At 47.6% G+C, this 18,005-nt stretch overlaps 3 protein-coding genes across 4 annotated transcripts in view; all 3 read left to right on the top strand.

Moving 5' to 3' along the window:
* LOC119958898 (late histone H2B.L4-like) overlaps nt 1–18,005 on the top strand; it is a 70,127-nt gene that overhangs the window by 30,820 nt on the left and 21,302 nt on the right. The window lies entirely within an intron of this gene.
* Nucleotides 1–18,005, top strand: part of LOC119958896 (late histone H2B.L4-like) — a 135,610-nt gene that overhangs the window by 5,139 nt on the left and 112,466 nt on the right. The window lies entirely within an intron of this gene.
* Nucleotides 11,080–17,893, top strand: LOC119958885 (late histone H2A.L3-like). Its single transcript, XM_038787399.1, has 2 exons — nt 11,080–11,197; nt 15,345–17,893. Exon 2 carries the CDS (start codon nt 17,213–17,215, stop codon nt 17,648–17,650), a length of 438 nt encoding a protein of 145 aa, XP_038643327.1. The 5' UTR covers nt 11,080–11,197; nt 15,345–17,212; the 3' UTR covers nt 17,651–17,893.

Here is an 18,005-nt window from a genome sequence, read left to right on the forward strand (position 1 = left end):
GTATTGGCCACAAACAGGTCTCGGAACAGTCGGGTGAATGGCTCCCATGTTCTGTGGAAGCTCTCTCCCTGACCCACAGATGGTGAATTAGATTTTCTCCATTGGGAGAAATTCCGAAAGCCAGTCTGCAGCTTTAGGTGGTGCTGCTGATCACCAGCCGAGCAGGATTCTACGGCGGGCGATCAGGGAGGCACGGGCATCCGCCCTCCTGCCCATGAAGTGATCAGGCTGGTCTGATACCCCGAAGGCCGCCACTTTCGGGCATGGCTCTACCCTCATCCCCACCAGCTTGGACATTGCCTCGAAGAAGGCTGTTCAGTACCCACCAAGTCTGGGGCAAGACTAGATCATGTGGGCATGGTTGGCTGGGCCTCCTTGGCACCGTTCACATCTATCCTCCACCTCTGGGAAGAATCTGCTCATTCGGGTTCTGGTCAACTGGGCCCTATGTACCACTTTTAGCTGCGTCAGGTTGAGCCTCGGGCATGTGGAGGGAGAGTTGACCCTGTGCAGTGCTCCGCTCCAGAATCCCTAGTCTATTTCTAACCCAAGCCTGCCTCCCATTTCCTCCTTGTCGTGTCCAGTTCGGTGTCGGTTCTCTCTAGCTGTTATTCGTACATGTCTCTACAGTTCCTTCTGCCTAGGATGTCTGCGTCCAGTAGCTCTTCTAATAGTGTCTGTCATGGTGGTCGCAGGTATGCCCTTGTCCCCTTCCAGAGGAAGGTTTTAAGCTGCAGGTATCTGCGTTTGTTGTCTTTAGCTAGTTGGAATCTCTGCATCAGTTCTTCCAGTGATGTGACCCTACCGTCAGTGTATAGGTCCCTGACTGTCAGTGTCCTCCCCATCCTGTCTCCACCTACCATCAGTGTATAGGTCCCTGACTGTCAGTGTCCTCCCCATCCTGTCTCCACCTACCATCAGTGTATAGGTCCCTGACTGTCAGTGTCCTCCCCATCCTGTCTCCACCTACCGTCAGTGTATAGGTCCCTGACTGTCAATGTCCTCCCCATCCTGTCTCCACCTACCGTCAGTGTAAAGGTCCCTGACTGTCAATGTCCTCCCCATCCTGTCTCCACCTACCGTCAGTGTATAGGTCCCTGACTGTCAGTGTCCTCCCCATCCTGTCTCCACCTACCGTCAGTGTATAGGTCCCTGACTGTCAATGTCCTCCCCATCCTGTCTCCACCTACCGTCAGTGTATAGGTCCCTGACTGTCAGTGTCCTCCCCATCCTGTCTCCACCTACCGTCAGTGTATAGGTCCCTGATTGTCAATGTCCTCCCCATCCTGTCTCCACCTACCGTCAGTGTATAGGTCCCTGATTGTCAATGTCCTCCCCATCCTGTCTCCCCCCACCGTCAGTGTATAGGTCCCTGACTGTCAATGTCCTCCCCATCCTGTCTCCACCTACCGTCAGTGTATAGGTCCCTGACTGTCAATGTCCTCCCCATCCTGTCTCCACCTACCGTCAGTGTATAGGTCCCTGACTGTCAATGTCCTCCCCATCCTGTCTCCACCTACCGTCAGTGTATAGGTCCCTGACTGTCAATGTCCTCCCCATCCTGTCTCCACCTACCGTCAGTGTATAGGTCCCTGACTGTCAATGTCCTCCCCATCCTGTCTCCACCTACCGTCAGTGTATAGGTCCCTGACTGTCAATGTCCTCCCCATCCTGTCTCCACCTTTTGAAGGTGGCGTCGGTGAGTGCTGGTGTGAACCTGTGGTTATTCCACATGGGGCTTTGTCAGATATTTTGGTCAGCCCGAATTGCTGCCGCAGTTGGTTCCACGTCTGGAGGGTGGCTATCACCACTGGGCTGCTGGAGTGTTTCTTGGGCGGGGATGGGAGAGCCGCCGTGGCGAGGGCCCGGAGGGAGGTCCCCTTGAGGGGGCCTCCTCTGCGCACATCCACTCAGCTTCTGTCCCCTTTGTCCATCCCATTTCTCTTTCCGCTATCGCTGCCCAGGGTTAGAATTGAAGGTTTGGGAGGGCTAGCACTCCCCTGGATTTTGGTTTCTGTCAGACCTTCTTTGTGATCCTAGCATTCTTTCCCCCCATGCAAACGCCATGTTTAACTTGTCCAGTGAGTTAAAAAAGGCCTTGGGGATATAGATTGGGATGGATCTAAATCGGAAGAGGTATCTGGGCAGTATGTTCATTTTGATCGTCGGTATTCTCCCCAGCATGGTGAGTGGGAATGTGTTCCATCTCTGTAGGTCCTTTTTGAGTTCCTCTGCCAGACTGGTCAGGTTCCATTTGTGGATCCCTGCCCAGTGATGAGTGATTAGGATCCCCAGGTAGTGGAATTTGTGTTGGGCTTGTTTTAGCGGCAGTCCCACCAGTGCTGCCCCTCCCCCTTGCCGGTTCACCGGGAAAATCTCACTTTTGCTCATAATGAGTTTGCAGGCAGAGACGGCACCAATCTCTTTCAGGATGCGATGATTCCTTCCATGCTGCTTTGTGAGTCCGAGATGTAGAGGAGCAGGTCACCTGCATAGAGCGAGACTCCATGCTCTCTGCCTCCTCATTGGAGCCCCCTCCAGTTCACTGCTGTTTTGAGTGCGACCTGTAATTGTTCGATCGCTGGAGTGAACAGCAGCAGTGACAGCGGGCATCCCTGCCTGGTGCCCTTGTGCAGCTGGAAGTACTGGGAGCTGGTGTTGTTTCTCCATACGCTCACCATGGGAGTGTTGTACAGGAGCTTCACCCAGGAGGTGAACCCTGGTCCAAACCTGAAACGCTCCTATACCTCTATAAGGAACTTCCACTTGACTCTGTCGAAGGCCTTTTCTGCGTCCAGGGAAACTATTATCTTAGGTGCTCTGTCCCCGGATGGGGTCATGATCACGTTCAGCAGGCGCCTGATGTTCAATGTTAGCTGTCTACCTTTGACAAAGCCCATTTGATCCTGTGCGACCAGCTCTGGTACGCAGTCTTCTCGTCTTTTTTTTAGAACAGTACAGCACAGAACAGGCCCTTCGGCCCTCGATGTTGTGCCGCGCAATGATCACCCTACTCAAGCCCACGTATCCACCCTATACCAGTAACCCAACAACCCCCATTAACCTTATTTTTTAGGACACTAAGGGCAATTTAGCCTGGCCAATCCACCTAACCCGCACATCTTTGGACTGTGGGAGGAAACCGGAGCACCCGGAGGAAACCCACGCACACACGGGGAGGACGTGCAGACTCCACACAGACAGTGACCCAGCCGGGAATCGAACCTGGGACCCTGGAGCTGTGAAGCATTGATGCTAACCAGCATGCTACCGTGCTGCCCACTTTTTGGCCAGGATCTTGGCCAATATTTTTGTATCTTCGTTCAGTAGTGAGATGGGTCTGTATGAATCGTATTCAGTCGGGTCTTTCTTAGCTATTAGCGAGATTGAGGCTTGTGCTGGCATAGGTGGCAGTCTGCCCCTTGCCAGCGAGTCTGTGAACATCTCCCGCAGCTGTGGGGCCAGTGCTGTTGCAAATGTTTTGTAGAAGTCCGCCAGGAACCCATCTGGCTGCCTTCCCCGCCTGCATGGAGCTTATACTCCATGTCCTCTCCCAGTTCTAGCGGTGCTCCCAGGCCCCATTTACTGTCCTCCCCCACGACTGGCATGTCTAGTCTATCAAGGAACGGTTTCACCCCCGAGCCCCCTGTTGGGGGATCTGAGGTGTACAGTCCCCAGTCAAAGTCCTCGAAGGTCCTGTTAACCTTGTCTGGGTCTGTTTCTAATGTGCCTCTGTTGTCCCTAATTTGTGCGCTTTGTCCCCGTGTTTGTGTAGGGTTCCCCGTGCCTGGCGGAGTTGGTTCACTGCTTTCCTCGTGGAGAGCAGGTCAAAGTCCATTTGTAGCTTTTTCCTTTCCGCTAAGAGCTCTGCTGTTGGGGCCACCTGCTGCCGAGCCTCTCTCTCCTCTCTATCCCTTCGCACTTTAAAGGCAATCATTTCCCCTCTATTTTGAATTTAGAGTACCCAACACATTTTTAATTTTATTTTTCAAATTAAGGGGCAATTTAGCGTGGGCAATCCACCTGGCTTGCACATCTTTGGGTTGTGGGGGCGAAACCCACGCAAACACGGGGAGAATGTGCAAACTCCACACTGACAGTGACCCAGATCCGAGATCGAACCTGGGACCTCGGCGCAAGTGAGGCTGCAGTGCTAACCCACTGTGCCACCATTCTGCCCAATTTCCCCTCTAATCACGGCCTTTAGCGCCTCCCAGAACGTGGAGGATGAAACCCCCACCATCTTGTTTGTTGTCTACTCCGCTATGGCCTGCGATACCCTCTCGCTGAAGTCCTTGTAGGGCAGTGTCCAACCTCCATGTGGGGCGTTGGGTGCTGCCTGTCTCTAAACTCATGTCCATATAATGTGGAACGTGGTCGGAGATTCCGCTTGTGGAGTACTCTGCCTTGACCAGCCCTGGGAGCACCCATTTTTCGACCACAAAGAAGTCAATCCTCGAGTATATTAGTGGACTGGGGAGAAGAAGGAGAACTCCTCTGCCCTGGGCGGATGATCCTCCATGGGTCCACTGTCCCCATCTGCCCCATGAAGTGACCGGGTTCCTTTTCCATCTTCCAAGATGTTCCCCATTCTGGGGTTTGACCTCTCTGTCCTTGGGTCCTGTACACAGTAAAAGTCCCCCCACCCCCCACCATGATCAATCGGTGCGTCGCTATGTAGGGTATTCCCACCATGGTCTTTTCAATCCATTTTGCGTTGTCCCAGTTGGGAGCGTACACATTGACATTACTACCGCTGCGCCATCCAGCCATGACGGACCATCCCCTTGGGTCCATTACCGTCTTTGTCGCCTTAAACATCGTCCTGTTCTTTAACAGAATCACTACCCCCTGCCACTCATCCCATAGCAGGAACGGTAAGTCTGTCCCACCCAGCCCTTCCTTACCTGCTGCCTGTGCTGGTCTCTCGGGTGTCTGTCTTGGAGGATAACTATGTCGGCCCTCATGCTTCTTCGGTGGATGAAGACTCTGGATCTTTTCACTGGGCCGTTATGTCCCTGACATTCCGGGTGGCTATTCTGGTGGGGATTTTTGTCCCCCTGCTCCTGTGGGATTAACCATACTTACCTGGTGGATGCGCCCCTGCACTCCGGGGTTTCCCTTTGTCCAGGGGGCACCCAGCACGGCTGCCAACAGTGCGTCTGCCACATAGTTAGGCCCCTGTACTCCAGGGTCTCCCTTCGCCCAGAGACTGTACTGGAGACCGTTCTGCGGTGCTCCTTTGTTGCGGGCCCCTGGTTGCAGCCCTATGTAGCCATATTATCCATTTTGCTCCATTCCTGTCCCTTTCCCCATAACCCCCCCTTCCCCTCCCCCTCTGTCCCTCTTCCCCCAGCTCTTTTTCCCCTATACTTCTCCGTCCCTGCTGTTTGTTCCCACTCCCCCTGCCAGGCACTGCCCCCCCCCCCCTGTTGGAAGACAGCCACGGCCTCTATCTGCTGCATGTTCCCGGCGTTAGCTCTCCCGCTAGTGTGCTGACCCTCCTCCCGGGAGTTACTGTCCCGCTGTCCTCCCACCCAATCTCTGTGGTTTCTGTATGTTCTTTCCACATCATGCCCGACACTTGGTCCTCTGCCTTTTGCCCTTGTCTGTACGTATGTACCAGCCTCCCCGGACAGGCGCCGGAATGTGGCGACTGGGGTCTTTTCACAGTAACTTCATTGAAGCCTAATCGTGACAATAAGCGATTTTCATTTTCATTTCATTTCTTTCCATGTGGCCACCATCTTCCATCTCCAGCGGTCACTCAGATGGCGGCTCATAGTTCGGCAAGTCGGTTGTGTTGTGTGTGTGTGTGTGGGGGGGGGGGGGGTGGTGGAGGGGGTGAGGTTCCTCCCCCCCCCCCCCCCTTGTTGGTTTGCGTTGCCGCTCTTTGCCGGGACACTTCCCCCGCCTCTCCTGTTGTCGCTGCCCCAGCCCGCAGTCTGCAACAAACTGATCTGCTTCAGGCAGGGCCATAAAAAATGGTCATTGCCCTGGTATGTGACCCAGAGCTTCGCTGGATATAACATTCTTAAGTGTTCGCCGCTTTCGTACAGCGCTGCCTTCGCCCTGTTAAATCCAGCTCTGCACGTGGCCAGGTCAGCCCCAATGTCCTGATAAATTCAGAGTCTGTGTCCTTCCCAATTGCAGTTCCTGGACTGCCTGGCCCAGAGCAGGATTCTTTCCCAGTGCTGGTATTGCTGTACTTTGGCTTTGATGGCATTTGGTTATTCCCCAGCCTTGGGATTCGGTCGCAGCGACTGGTGATCCCTGTCTATTTCTGGTGGGTTTGGGAAGATCACCCTTCCCACCAGGTTGCCCAGTATTTGGGCCATGTAGTCCGTGGGCTCTTTGCCTTCGGTTCCTTCTGGTTGGCCCACGATTCACAGGTTCTGCCTCCTGGACTGAGTTTCCTGGTCCTTGACCTTCCCACTCAGGTTACCCTGCGCTGCGACCAGTCTCTCCACCTCCTTTTCCAGAGCCACCATCGGTGGGTTTGGTCGGTTGCGGCTCTCTCAAGGCCTTTGATGGTGGCTTCCTGAGCCTCCAGTTTCTTTTCGGCCCTGCTCAGAGCTATCTGTATTTGCAGCAGAGTTTCAGCAAATGCCTCTTTCATCGCGGCCTGTATGTCAGTTTGAATTTCTTGATGATGCTCTTTCAGTGCCTCTGAGAGGGATGCCACCGTCCAGTTCCCTCCCAGTGAGGGAGGGGTTTGTACTTGGCTGTTCCGCCTTTTTTGCTCCGGCTTGTGCTCCGCTGCCTCGTGCGCTGGTCCCCAATCCGATTGCCTCCGCTCCAGATCCCTTCCACGTCTGGTCCCCGTGCAGCTTCTGGCCTGGCCTTTTCCCATCATTTTATTTCTCCTCCTTTTGTCTCCCGTGTTCTTCACATTTGGGGAACAGATCAGTGGTAGGTTTGGCAAGTTTTTATTGATAAAAGGGTGATTGTTTCACGGTGCTGTGGGAGGAGAGCGAGAAAAAGAGAAAAAAAAGGGGGAGAGAGAGAAAAAATGGAAGAAAAGAAAGAAAAAAGAAGAGAGCCCCCTAAGAAACAAACAAAAAGGAGAAGAGAACTGAGAAAACAAAATCCCCGATGAAAAAAACTGAGATCTGCTCCAAACGGGCTGACAAGCCCGAAGTGCCGGTACCTGCGCGGGAGGCCACCCACGATGCAGTGGGCAATCACCCCAGCCCCGCAGAGAGAGAAAAGGAAAAATAAACCCCCGAGAAATGGAAAAATAAGCCAACAAGACAAGCAACAAAGAAAACGGAGGAAGTCAAGACCATGGGGAGAGAGATCCCATGAGAGAGAGGGGGAGAGAGAAATAAAGACCCACGGGAGGAGACAACAAGAGAGGAAAAAAAACACCTCCAAAAAGACGGAGTTCTCCTTTGATCAGCCCGAACTGCCGGCACCAGTGGAGGAGCCGCCCACGATGCTGGCACTGTGTCTTCACTTACAATTCTTTAGTCGCTCACACAATAGTTCTTTCTTTTCTTCCCCAGTACTCTGGTAAGTGCCTCCTTATGCCAAGTTCGGAACTTTCCAAAATATTTCAATTGTTGCACGTAAAGGTATTTTTGATTGTAGTGGAGAGCCTCCACGTGTGAGCTACCCCCTCTGACCACAGCCCCCCCTGTGTTTAGACACTTAACTCATTTTACAAATTCTCTCATTTCACACATTCACAGGTTTACACACTCCCCTTGTTTTGCACACTCTCCTTGTTTTACACAGTCCTATAACATAGAACATAGAACAGCACAGAACAGGCCCTTCAGCCCTCGATGTTGTGCCGAGGAATGATCACCCCACTTAAACCCACGTAACCCGTAACCCAACAATCCCCCCATTAACCTTACACTACGGGCAATTTAGCATGGCCAATCCACCTAACCCGCACATCTTTGGACTGTGGGAGGAAACCGGAGCACCCGGAGGAAACCCACGCACACACGGGGAGGACGTGCAGACTCCACACAGACAGTGACCCAGCCGGGAATCGAACCTGGGACCCTGGAGCTGTGAAGCATTGATGCTAACCACCATGCTACCGTGAGGCCCCATAAGTTACACATTATCCTGGTTAACACACTCATCTGCTTAATACACTCCCCTGTTCCACACACCATCCTGGTTTACACATTTCCAATAGTTAACACGCTCCCCAAGTTTACCCACTTTTCTGTTATGCTTGGCTTTACACACTCCCCTCGTTTTACACACACTCCAAGTTTACACATTCCCCGCTTTTCACACTCACCTGTTGTCCACACTCTCCTGCTTTTAAACACTCCCTGGGTTACATTCACCACTAATTTTACACACGCTCCTGGATTTAAACTCCCCTGGTTTTACCCAATCCACGATATGCACACACCCATTTTATGTAATTGCTGCTTTTACACAATCTCCCTTAAACACACTTACACACCTGGTATTACACCCTCCAATTCTAAAGAATCACACAATCATTGGGGTTTATACATTGCCCGGCTTTACACACTTCATTGCTTTTGCACACTCCTGGTTCACACACGCCCAGGTTGCACAATCATTTGCTTTTTCACACTTCTCTTGTTAACACACTTACACCCGTGGCTTTACACGCTCCATTGGTTGTACACATGTCCCTGGCTTTACACATTCCCAGTTTACATAATTCTATTATACTATTACCAGCAAAATCCATCTCCATCACTGTGCCATAGACAGTCTCGGTGCTTGATGAAGTTCATGCTTATGTCATTGATGCAGCCCATATGTTACAAATACGAACATTCATAACTTAAGCAGAATGGGAAAGGCAGCTTCAGACATAAGGACACGGCCAGGTCTCATGGTACAAGAAGAGACTGAAAGCAATGACACACATTGTAAGAATTGCAATTGGTAAACGTGCAGGAACTGAATAAGAATTTTAAAATCCAGCTTTGACAATTTGTCATGGTGCCCATTACAGAGAAAGTGCTGCAAGCTGCTCAGAACTGGGTGTCAACTATTCAAGTGGAGACTGGAGAAGCTGAGTTCTTTCACAAGAGTATTAGATTTGTTCAGAGATTGTGTTGACTATGAGAGCGCAATAAGGAAGATTTTAATGTTTTTTTACCCGTACAATATGTCCCACACCAACACGATGAGAAGCCTTGATATATTTGGTATTGAGATATTGAGTCAGATGTGCTTCATATTCGAACAAGGGAACAATTAAATCAAATCTATCATAATATAATGGAATTATGTAAACTGGGAATGTGCAAAGCCAGGGAAGTGTACAACCACTGCTGCGTGTAAAATCAGGTGTGTAAGTGTGTTAATGAGGGGAGTGTATAAAAACAGGTGATTGTGCAACCTGGGGGTGTGTGTAAAACAGTGGAGTGTGTAAAGCATTGGAGTGTGCAAACCCAGTGATTGTGCAATGCAGATGTCTATAAAACTGGAGGGTGTAAAGCCAGGGGTGGGTGAAAACCAAAGGTAAAGTGTGTTTCAGTATGGATTGTGTAAAAGCAGGGAATTGGTCAATATGAGTGTGTGAAAATCAGTGGAATGTTTAAGAGTATGTAAAATTAGTGTGTGTGCAAAGCAGGAGTGTGTGTAAAACCAGGGGGTGGGTAAAGCCAGTCGAGTGTGCACAATTATCAAGTGTGTAAACTTGGAGAGTGTGGTACCCAGGTGGGTGTAAATGTGCAGCGTGTATAAAACCAGGAGAGAGTGTAAATCCTGGGAGAACAGAGGAGTGGGTACACCTGGGGTGTGTGATACCCAGGGATGTAACTAGCGGTGTGCATAAATCCAGGGAGAGTGTAAAACTTGGTATATCAGAGGAATGTGTAAACCAGGGAAGTGCGCGAAGCAGGAGAGTGCGCGAAGCAGGAGAGTGCGCGGACCAGGAGAGTGCGCGAAGCAGGGCAGTGTGCGTGCCAGGAGAGTGTGTCCAAATCGAATTCACTTTCAAATTGTAAAGGGGTGAAAATGAAGTGAATCAGTGAAATGTTAGTTTGCAGAAAGTGAGAGTTTGAGGTGCTGAATGGCAGTGTAATAACAAACAAGCTGCAGGCAATGGCTGCAAATTGAATATTTCATTGGGACAAACACACAGCTACAAAGGTGATTGGGTGAGCCCTGGGGCGCAGGGCCACTTGCACCCACACACACACAGTCCCCCCAACACGGGCTCTATCGGAGGTTTTGCTCCAAATGTGATGACAGTGAAATGGGGAATATTCCCATTGATTCTCAATGCTGGATTGCTGTGGGGATCTGCGCATGCTCGGGGTAGCCCCGCCCCTGCCTGTCGGCCTGAGGCTGAGTGTGCAGGTGCAGTCCCTCCCCCACACTGTCTCTCAGCTCCATTGAGCCAGTGAGCGGAATGGGCTTTCATTCAGCAGCGGTCGGAGACATCACTGCCCCACAGGGAAGTGAACAAACAGCATCTGTTCACAGCAGCGCATGGCTTTAGAATGGCGGCTGCCCATTGCCTCAGAGAATGGCATTGAGCGCCGGGCCGGACAATCAGGCGGAGGCAGCCGCTGTTTGGGATCTGCCCCCTGGAGCAGGAGCTGCTCCCGGAACTGGAGTTAGTGGGAGGGAAGGAGAAGCAATTCTCACCCACTGTGTGGACAGGGGCAAAAGCTCTCGCTGCTGAGGATCATTGCTGCTTTCTCTCCCTCAACCAGGCGCCAGCTGAGAAGTGACAAAGTTCTATTTTAAACAGTTTCTGCTTGTTTGCTGTTGCACAGTAAGTTCAAAGTGAATTGCCAAGAGAAATCTGTCCCTCCCAGAGTTACTGCTCCATCGCATTGTCCAGCTCAAGAAACAGTGCGCGGGATGGACTCTGCGTAAATGTCTGAAAATTGTTGTAACATCGCTCCAAACACCAGATCAGCAGGAACAGATTGCTGCAGTATTGTGGTGGGCTCACACACTGATGTAATATAATAATCACTTATTGTCACAAGTGGGCTTCAATTAAGTTACTGTGAAAAGCCACTAGATGTGCCACTGGTTTCGCTTTTATGATTGTTCATTACAATAATTATTGGGAAAAAATGCATTGATTCCATTTCTATCTTCCAGCTCACCTATTCTTCCGATATCGGAGTTACGTTTTCTTTATGCACGGAAAACAATGATGGAAACAGATGATACGTCGACAGAAGGAGAGGTTCAGCGAGCTGGTTCCAGCACACAATAGGTACAGTGTCACTCATACAGCACACAGATACTGCCAGATCATTAGGTCTACAGTCCAACAAAAATACAATTAGAGACATACACAGATACAAATGTTGCCAGGCAACCTTTCAGTAAATTAGTCAAACAGAGCAGTTAAGAGGGAGGTTGTATTCATTCCTCTCCAACCTCGTACACCTGTGAGCTGGACACATCAATCTCGGGGCGAAAGCAACACATCCGTAGATTAAATTGCACGGTATCACATTGGTTAAAAATTAAGTAGATTAACTTCAACACATTGTCTCAGATATTCGTTATGTGGCAGTGCAGCAGAATTCCACAGTTGCACACAACACCAGGGACACAGGACAAGAGACTGACAAAGGCAGAGTGAAGACAACATTGTTGCACCTTGGAGGAAACTGAATCCAGCAGAGAAAGATACACACATGTTCTCACTTCACCAGAGTAATACAGAAACCGAAGAAATCCCTCGCACACAATATCAGAGAATGACAGAGTAATTCCAGAGTAAATCCTGCATTTACACACAATACCACCAGTGACAGATCCAGAAGGAAAACAGTATCTGTGTACAGTACCAGAGACTGGTGTGTACAGAATGGTTCAGCACCACAGTTACTAAGGCAGAGAATGACGATTGCAATACTAATGGAAACTTTAGACTCACTTCCAACACTGACATCAATGAGCTGCATATTCATATGTAATTCAGAAACTAGACCACATAATTTATCTCAAATTCACATTCAGTTTCCATAGGTACACAATTCACCTCATGCCTCCATACAGCACCCTGGATAGACAGCCAAAAATTCAAACTTCCTTCAGATGAAGTGCACTAGCCTGACAGATACAGAAGTAAATTTAGTCTCACATTCCAGATTAGGGGGTGGCCCAGTGGTTTGAACTGCTGCATCACAGCTCCAGGGACCGAGGTTCAATTCCGGCTTTGGGTGACTGGTGTTTGCACTTTATCCCTGTGGGTTTCCTCTCACAGTGCAAAGATGTGCAGGTTAGGTGGATAGGTCAGGATAAATTGTCCCTCAGTGTCTAAAAAAGTTAGGTAGTTACTGGGTTATGGGGATAGGGTGGAGGCTTGGGCCCAGGTAGGTTACTCTTTCCAAGGGTCAGTGCTGGCTCGATGGGCTGAATGGCCTACGCCTGCACTGGAGGGATTCTATGATTCTGCGACAAGAAAAGGCAGATGGAGAAAATAGCTGACACTGACCGGCATGAACAGATACAGAATATATTCCACACACACATCCAAAACCACAGACTTTCAAATCTAGAATTAAGCCCATTAAACACAGTTCCAGTGAATGGTAGTAAAATAATTAAACTGTAATGTATGAGAGACACAGATTGTCTCTGTGTCCACACTCTCAAACTGCCAGGGATTGAAGATCACTGAATGTATCCCACAGTCACACACAATACCTCTGGCTGACAGAGAATAGAAACACACTCACAGAGCAGTGCAGAGACTGGGAGGTACAGATTGATAACAACACTCACACACACCAAACAGAGATTGACAAACCACAATTGATCTCTCACACATTCAGTTCAGAGACTGACTGATGCAGAGTGAATCCTAAACTCAGACATATCATCAGATTGTCAGATAGAGAATCAATTCCATAATCACAAAATGTAAAAAAATGATAGCGCCAGACAGATACGTGAGAAATTTCACTCAAAACATCTGAAGGAACTAGAATTTGCAACACAAATTCAATGGTTGTCTTCCTATCAGACACAGTCTCATAAAGAATGATGTCTACGGCCATATTCCAGCAAATGGCAGATACAGACAGGTAATTAGTGGATGATGGACTAGTCCAAACGGGGTTATGGGGATAGGGTGGAAGTGAAGGCTTAAAGTGGGTCGGTGCTGACTTGATGGGCCGAAGGGCCTCCTTCTGCACTGTATGTTCTATGTTCTAAAAGTCACACACTGAAGCAGAGAATGATGAATACTGAACAAATCCCTGAACTTTCAGAGATGGACAGTTACAGGTTTACATACAGACTCACATACTGACCCAGTGGTGACAATTACCAAGTAACCACATTTCACATACAGACCAGTTACCACTTGGTATATTTGTTGCTTAAACATGAGCATTGTCAAAAACACAGCAATTTTCTCCCTTCCTAATTGCTGTGTTTAAGGTGGCTGTGGATTGCGTTCTTTCAGCTTATTGCCTGTCTGCCAAAGCTACACCCAGAGTGCAAGGGACCAAGAACATGCCAACCTATAATTCATATGCACAAAAACTTCAAACCCACAGCTTCTTCCCAATATCAGTTTGCTTCATTGTAAAAGTGAATTTCACAGGTCAGGCACAGACAGGGTAAAAAACAAAAAACATTCACAAATCATATGTAGATACTGAGCGATCACAACATCCACATTCCATGCCTGGAAGATTAAGAGTAAAATCCACATCTAATTAGCAGAATAAAGAACAGGTATGAATTAAATCTCCATTGTGTTGCAGTAACTGATACAGCATAGGACCAATGTTCTCACATTGGGAACAGAGAAGGGGAGAGTAAATCACACTGTTGCATAAAGGAAAATGGCAGATAGATGAAAATCACGCATTTTCACAAGTAGGCTTCAATGAAGTTACTGTGAAAAGCCCCTAGTCGCCCCATTCCGGCCCCTGTTCGGGGAGGCTGGTCCGGGAAGTGAACCGTGCTGCTGGCCTGCCTTAGTCTGCTTTAAAAGCCAGCGATTTAGCCCAGTGTGCTAAACCAGCCCCTGATGCAGATACAGACTGAACCCACATTCACTTCCCGAATTTAAAAGGTACAGGAGAAAAACAATATTTCATCCATAGCAGAACTAACTTGTGGAGAGAAAAAAGCCAATTACGCAGCTATAACTGAAAGGTACAGATGAAAATACTGATTCAGAACCTGGAAACTGTCAGCTACATATAAAATGAGCAAAACAAACCCATATGAGACTGTAATGGGTTTGCACTGATCCCATTCACTTGAAAATTACAGACAATGTGTAAGGTGTTTCCTTCCACATTGGAAATTACAGGTAAACCCAAATTCACACATCAGAAATTGGCAAATCCAAAACTATCATTCACTACAGCCAGAAATGACAGGAATATAATAAAATACAGTCACCATAAAAAGGCACACAAAATAAAATCCAGCAGAAACTAAATTCGAGATGAAAATCTATCATCACAGATTAGAAAGTGACTTGCACAATAATGTCCAAATTTTCCAAAGAATCTGATATTAAGGTGTGCAGCTTTGGTGGGTTTGCTAAGATCGCGAGGGTGAGCATTACTTGGTAGGGTAGTGTTTCCAAGGGTCAGTGCAGACTCGATGGGCTGAATGGCTTCCTTCTGTACTGTAAGAATTCTATCAATTCCCCTTGCTCAGCTCAAATGCATAGAATAGACATGAAGCTGACATCGCATACCTGAAAATGGGAGGTGCAGATCAAAACCCACATCTGTTTATAAAAACACACTTGCAATTAATTTAAAACATGGCAATTACTTTTCAGAAACCAACAGACACTGACCATTTATTCATATATTTGTGACAGAAAAGCGCACAATTATTCACTTTTCTCACATCAGAATGGATAGGAGTAGAGAAAAGTAAATCTGAATGAACCAGGAATTTTAAAAGATGGAATAGTTTACTTTAATTTTTGTCAGAAACTGAACTGAGTTGATAAAACAAAATAAGCTACTGAGCTATGAGAGATTGAGGTGAACATCCTAACACAGAGCAACACTGAAAACGGTGATAGATGCACGATACAACACAATGTTACAATTCACTGCAACATACAGAGTGAAAACAATACTCACATGGCAGCGATGCACATCCTCAGTACAAAGCTATACAGATATATCACATATTGACAGCTTTATGAATATAAATGTGCTTCCATTCATCTATCTAAAGAGATAGAGATGAATATCTACCTTTTCTAGAAACTTAAGGTTGCAGGACAAACCCAGAATCTATGTATCAGAAACTCTGGGAGACAGTAAAATAGACAGTAACATACGCAAGACTTGGTTGACTTATAGAAACTTTGGCCTATTATAATTGTAGTCAGAAGTTACTAAAATGAACTTTCTCAAAAGATATAGGTATCAGAGAGGACGTTGATGTGAAAATCCTACATTCCTACAGTACCATCTGTGACAGATCTTGAAGGAAAACAGTCTTTATATCCCATATCGGAGACTGATACATACAGGATAAATCTGGCACAGAGATATTTGGCAAAGAATGAAGACTGCTGATGAAATGTCAAACTCACACTCACTTTCCGTGGCATCCTCGCTGTTGTTAGTGTATCGGACCACACCCCAACTTTTGTTAGGACACCGGATGAGAAACTGCAAACATTTTTTTCAATTTGTAAAACTGTGAGGAAAGGAAACTTCACCCCAAGAGTGATGACACTGACCAATATAATAAAACAAACTTTAATTTAAACACAGAATTAAGCACGTTAACATCAAAAAGTTAGCTTTACTATTAACAGTGAATCCGATACTCTCAAACAATTTCAGACTGTCAGGTAAAGAATCAATTACATATTCACAAAAAGAAAAAAAAATGATATTGACAGTTATGTGATAAATTTCACTCAAGTACATCTGAGGGAGCAAGAATTTGCAGGATGAGTCCCATGGTTGCATTGCTATCAGAGACAGTCACACAAAGAATCATACCCATACCGATATTCCAGCAAATGACAGATACAGACAGGAAAGTACGGGATTATAGATTGGTCCAAAACTCACATTCTGAAGCAGAGAATGGTGATGCGAAACAAATCCCAGAACAATTCACTTGCGGTGAATGACAGATGCAGAATGACTTGGATACTGACATAGTGGCCCAGTGATGAACAGATTTGGATAAGTATATTTCACATGCAGACTAATATTGGTTTTGGTATATTTGTCGTTTAAACGTGAGCATTATCAAAAACAATTTTGTACCTTCCTAATTGCTGTCTTTAAGGTGGCTGTGTACTGCCTTTTTTCAACCTTGTAGACTGTCTGCCGAAGCTGCATCGAAAAAACAACAAAGAACACACCAACAATAAACATGCAAACACACAAAAGCCACACAGAAAATCAATTTACTCCGCACAGACAGTGACCCAAGCCGGAATCGTACCTGGGACTTTTGAGCTGGCAAGCAATTGTGCTGACCGCAATGCTACCGTGCTGCCAGATTTATGTACAGGTTTACTGTAAATAATCGTTCAGTTAATAGTTAATGAGGAAAAACACAATTTCAATACTGGCACGAGCACCAAACTGCTCACTCTTTTAACACTGAGGAAGCGGCTGCAGTCTACAATGTGAATAAATGTTATTATGTTTGCAGTTGGCTGTAAATTAGACATTCTGCCGGCAACTGAGACCGTTTTAACCAGCAGCCAGATTAAAGACGATTGGACACCAGATTATAAAAATCTGTGGAGACAGTTTCGGATCTAAATCCACCTGCTACAGATCCGAAATGTTTCTCTCCACAGATGCTCCCAGACATGCTGAGTTTATCCAGCATTTTCTCTTCAATTCACATTTACAGCATCCGCATTATTTTGCTTTAATTTATTTTGGGGTTGTTGTCAGTTACAGAGAGAAACCGAAATCCGAAACTGACAGATAAAGGGAATCTGTAGACTCGGTGAAGAGAGAGAATCCAACAATCCTATACTGAAAACTCAATGATTTATTTTTTACGGTCCCGATTCAATTTTATCTGTTATATCTTTTCGCGCCCATTTAAGCGTTGAAATAAATATTCGGTTGGAATCTGAACATTTGGCGCCCAAACTTTCCGCCCTCAGCACCGTGGGTTCTCCTGATTGGTGCTTCAAACAGATATCTGATTGGTCACTTTGTAGCCGGCTCCACAATGTTGTTGAGATAACCAATCAGCAATGTGTGCACCGCCATTCCTCCTGAAGCTATAAGAGAAGTGAATGTGGGCGGTTTTCCTCATTCTGTGTGAAAGTGTTTGTGAGATTGTGACAATGTCTGGAAGAGGAAAGACCGGCGGTAAAGCTCGGGCCAAGGCCAAGTCTCGCTCCTCCCGGGCTGGACTGCAGTTCCCGGTGGGCCGTGTTCACAGGCACCTGAGAAAGGGTAACTATGCCCAGCGTGTGGGTGCCGGAGCCCCGGTCTATCTGGCTGCTGTGCTCGAGTATCTGACCGCTGAAATCCTCGAGCTGGCCGGCAACGCGGCCCGGGACAACAAGAAGACCCGCATCATCCCCAGACACCTGCAGCTGGCCGTCCGCAACGACGAGGAGCTCAACAAGCTGCTGGGAGGGGTGACCATCGCTCAGGGTGGGGTGCTGCCTAATATCCAGGCCGTGCTGCTGCCCAAGAAAAGCAGTGCCAGCTCCGGCAAGAAGTGAAGCGACCATTCTTTAATCTAATAACCCAAAGGCTCTTTTCAGAGCCGCTCACTTTATCTGAAAAAGGCCGAACCATTATCTGACCGTCAGAGATTCTGCTCTGTTGCTTAATGTGCAAATGTTTCACGCTTTAATGACATCAATCCGCAGCGCATTCTGTGCGCGACATTATTTACGTGTTCAGTATTTATGACACATGTGAATTGACGGTGTTTGTTGGGAATAAAAGTCTCTGAACTGAAATTGGGTTACTGTGTGACGCACTTCATACTCGGAGCCTCGAATTAACATCAAACCCTGGCTCACGATGTGCAGGAAGGTTTTTATGGAAGCAGTTTATTGGGGCAAGAAATCT

This window comes from Scyliorhinus canicula, chromosome 31 (genome assembly GCF_902713615.1).
Source record: "Scyliorhinus canicula chromosome 31, sScyCan1.1, whole genome shotgun sequence".
Lineage (NCBI taxonomy): Eukaryota > Metazoa > Chordata > Chondrichthyes > Carcharhiniformes > Scyliorhinidae > Scyliorhinus > Scyliorhinus canicula.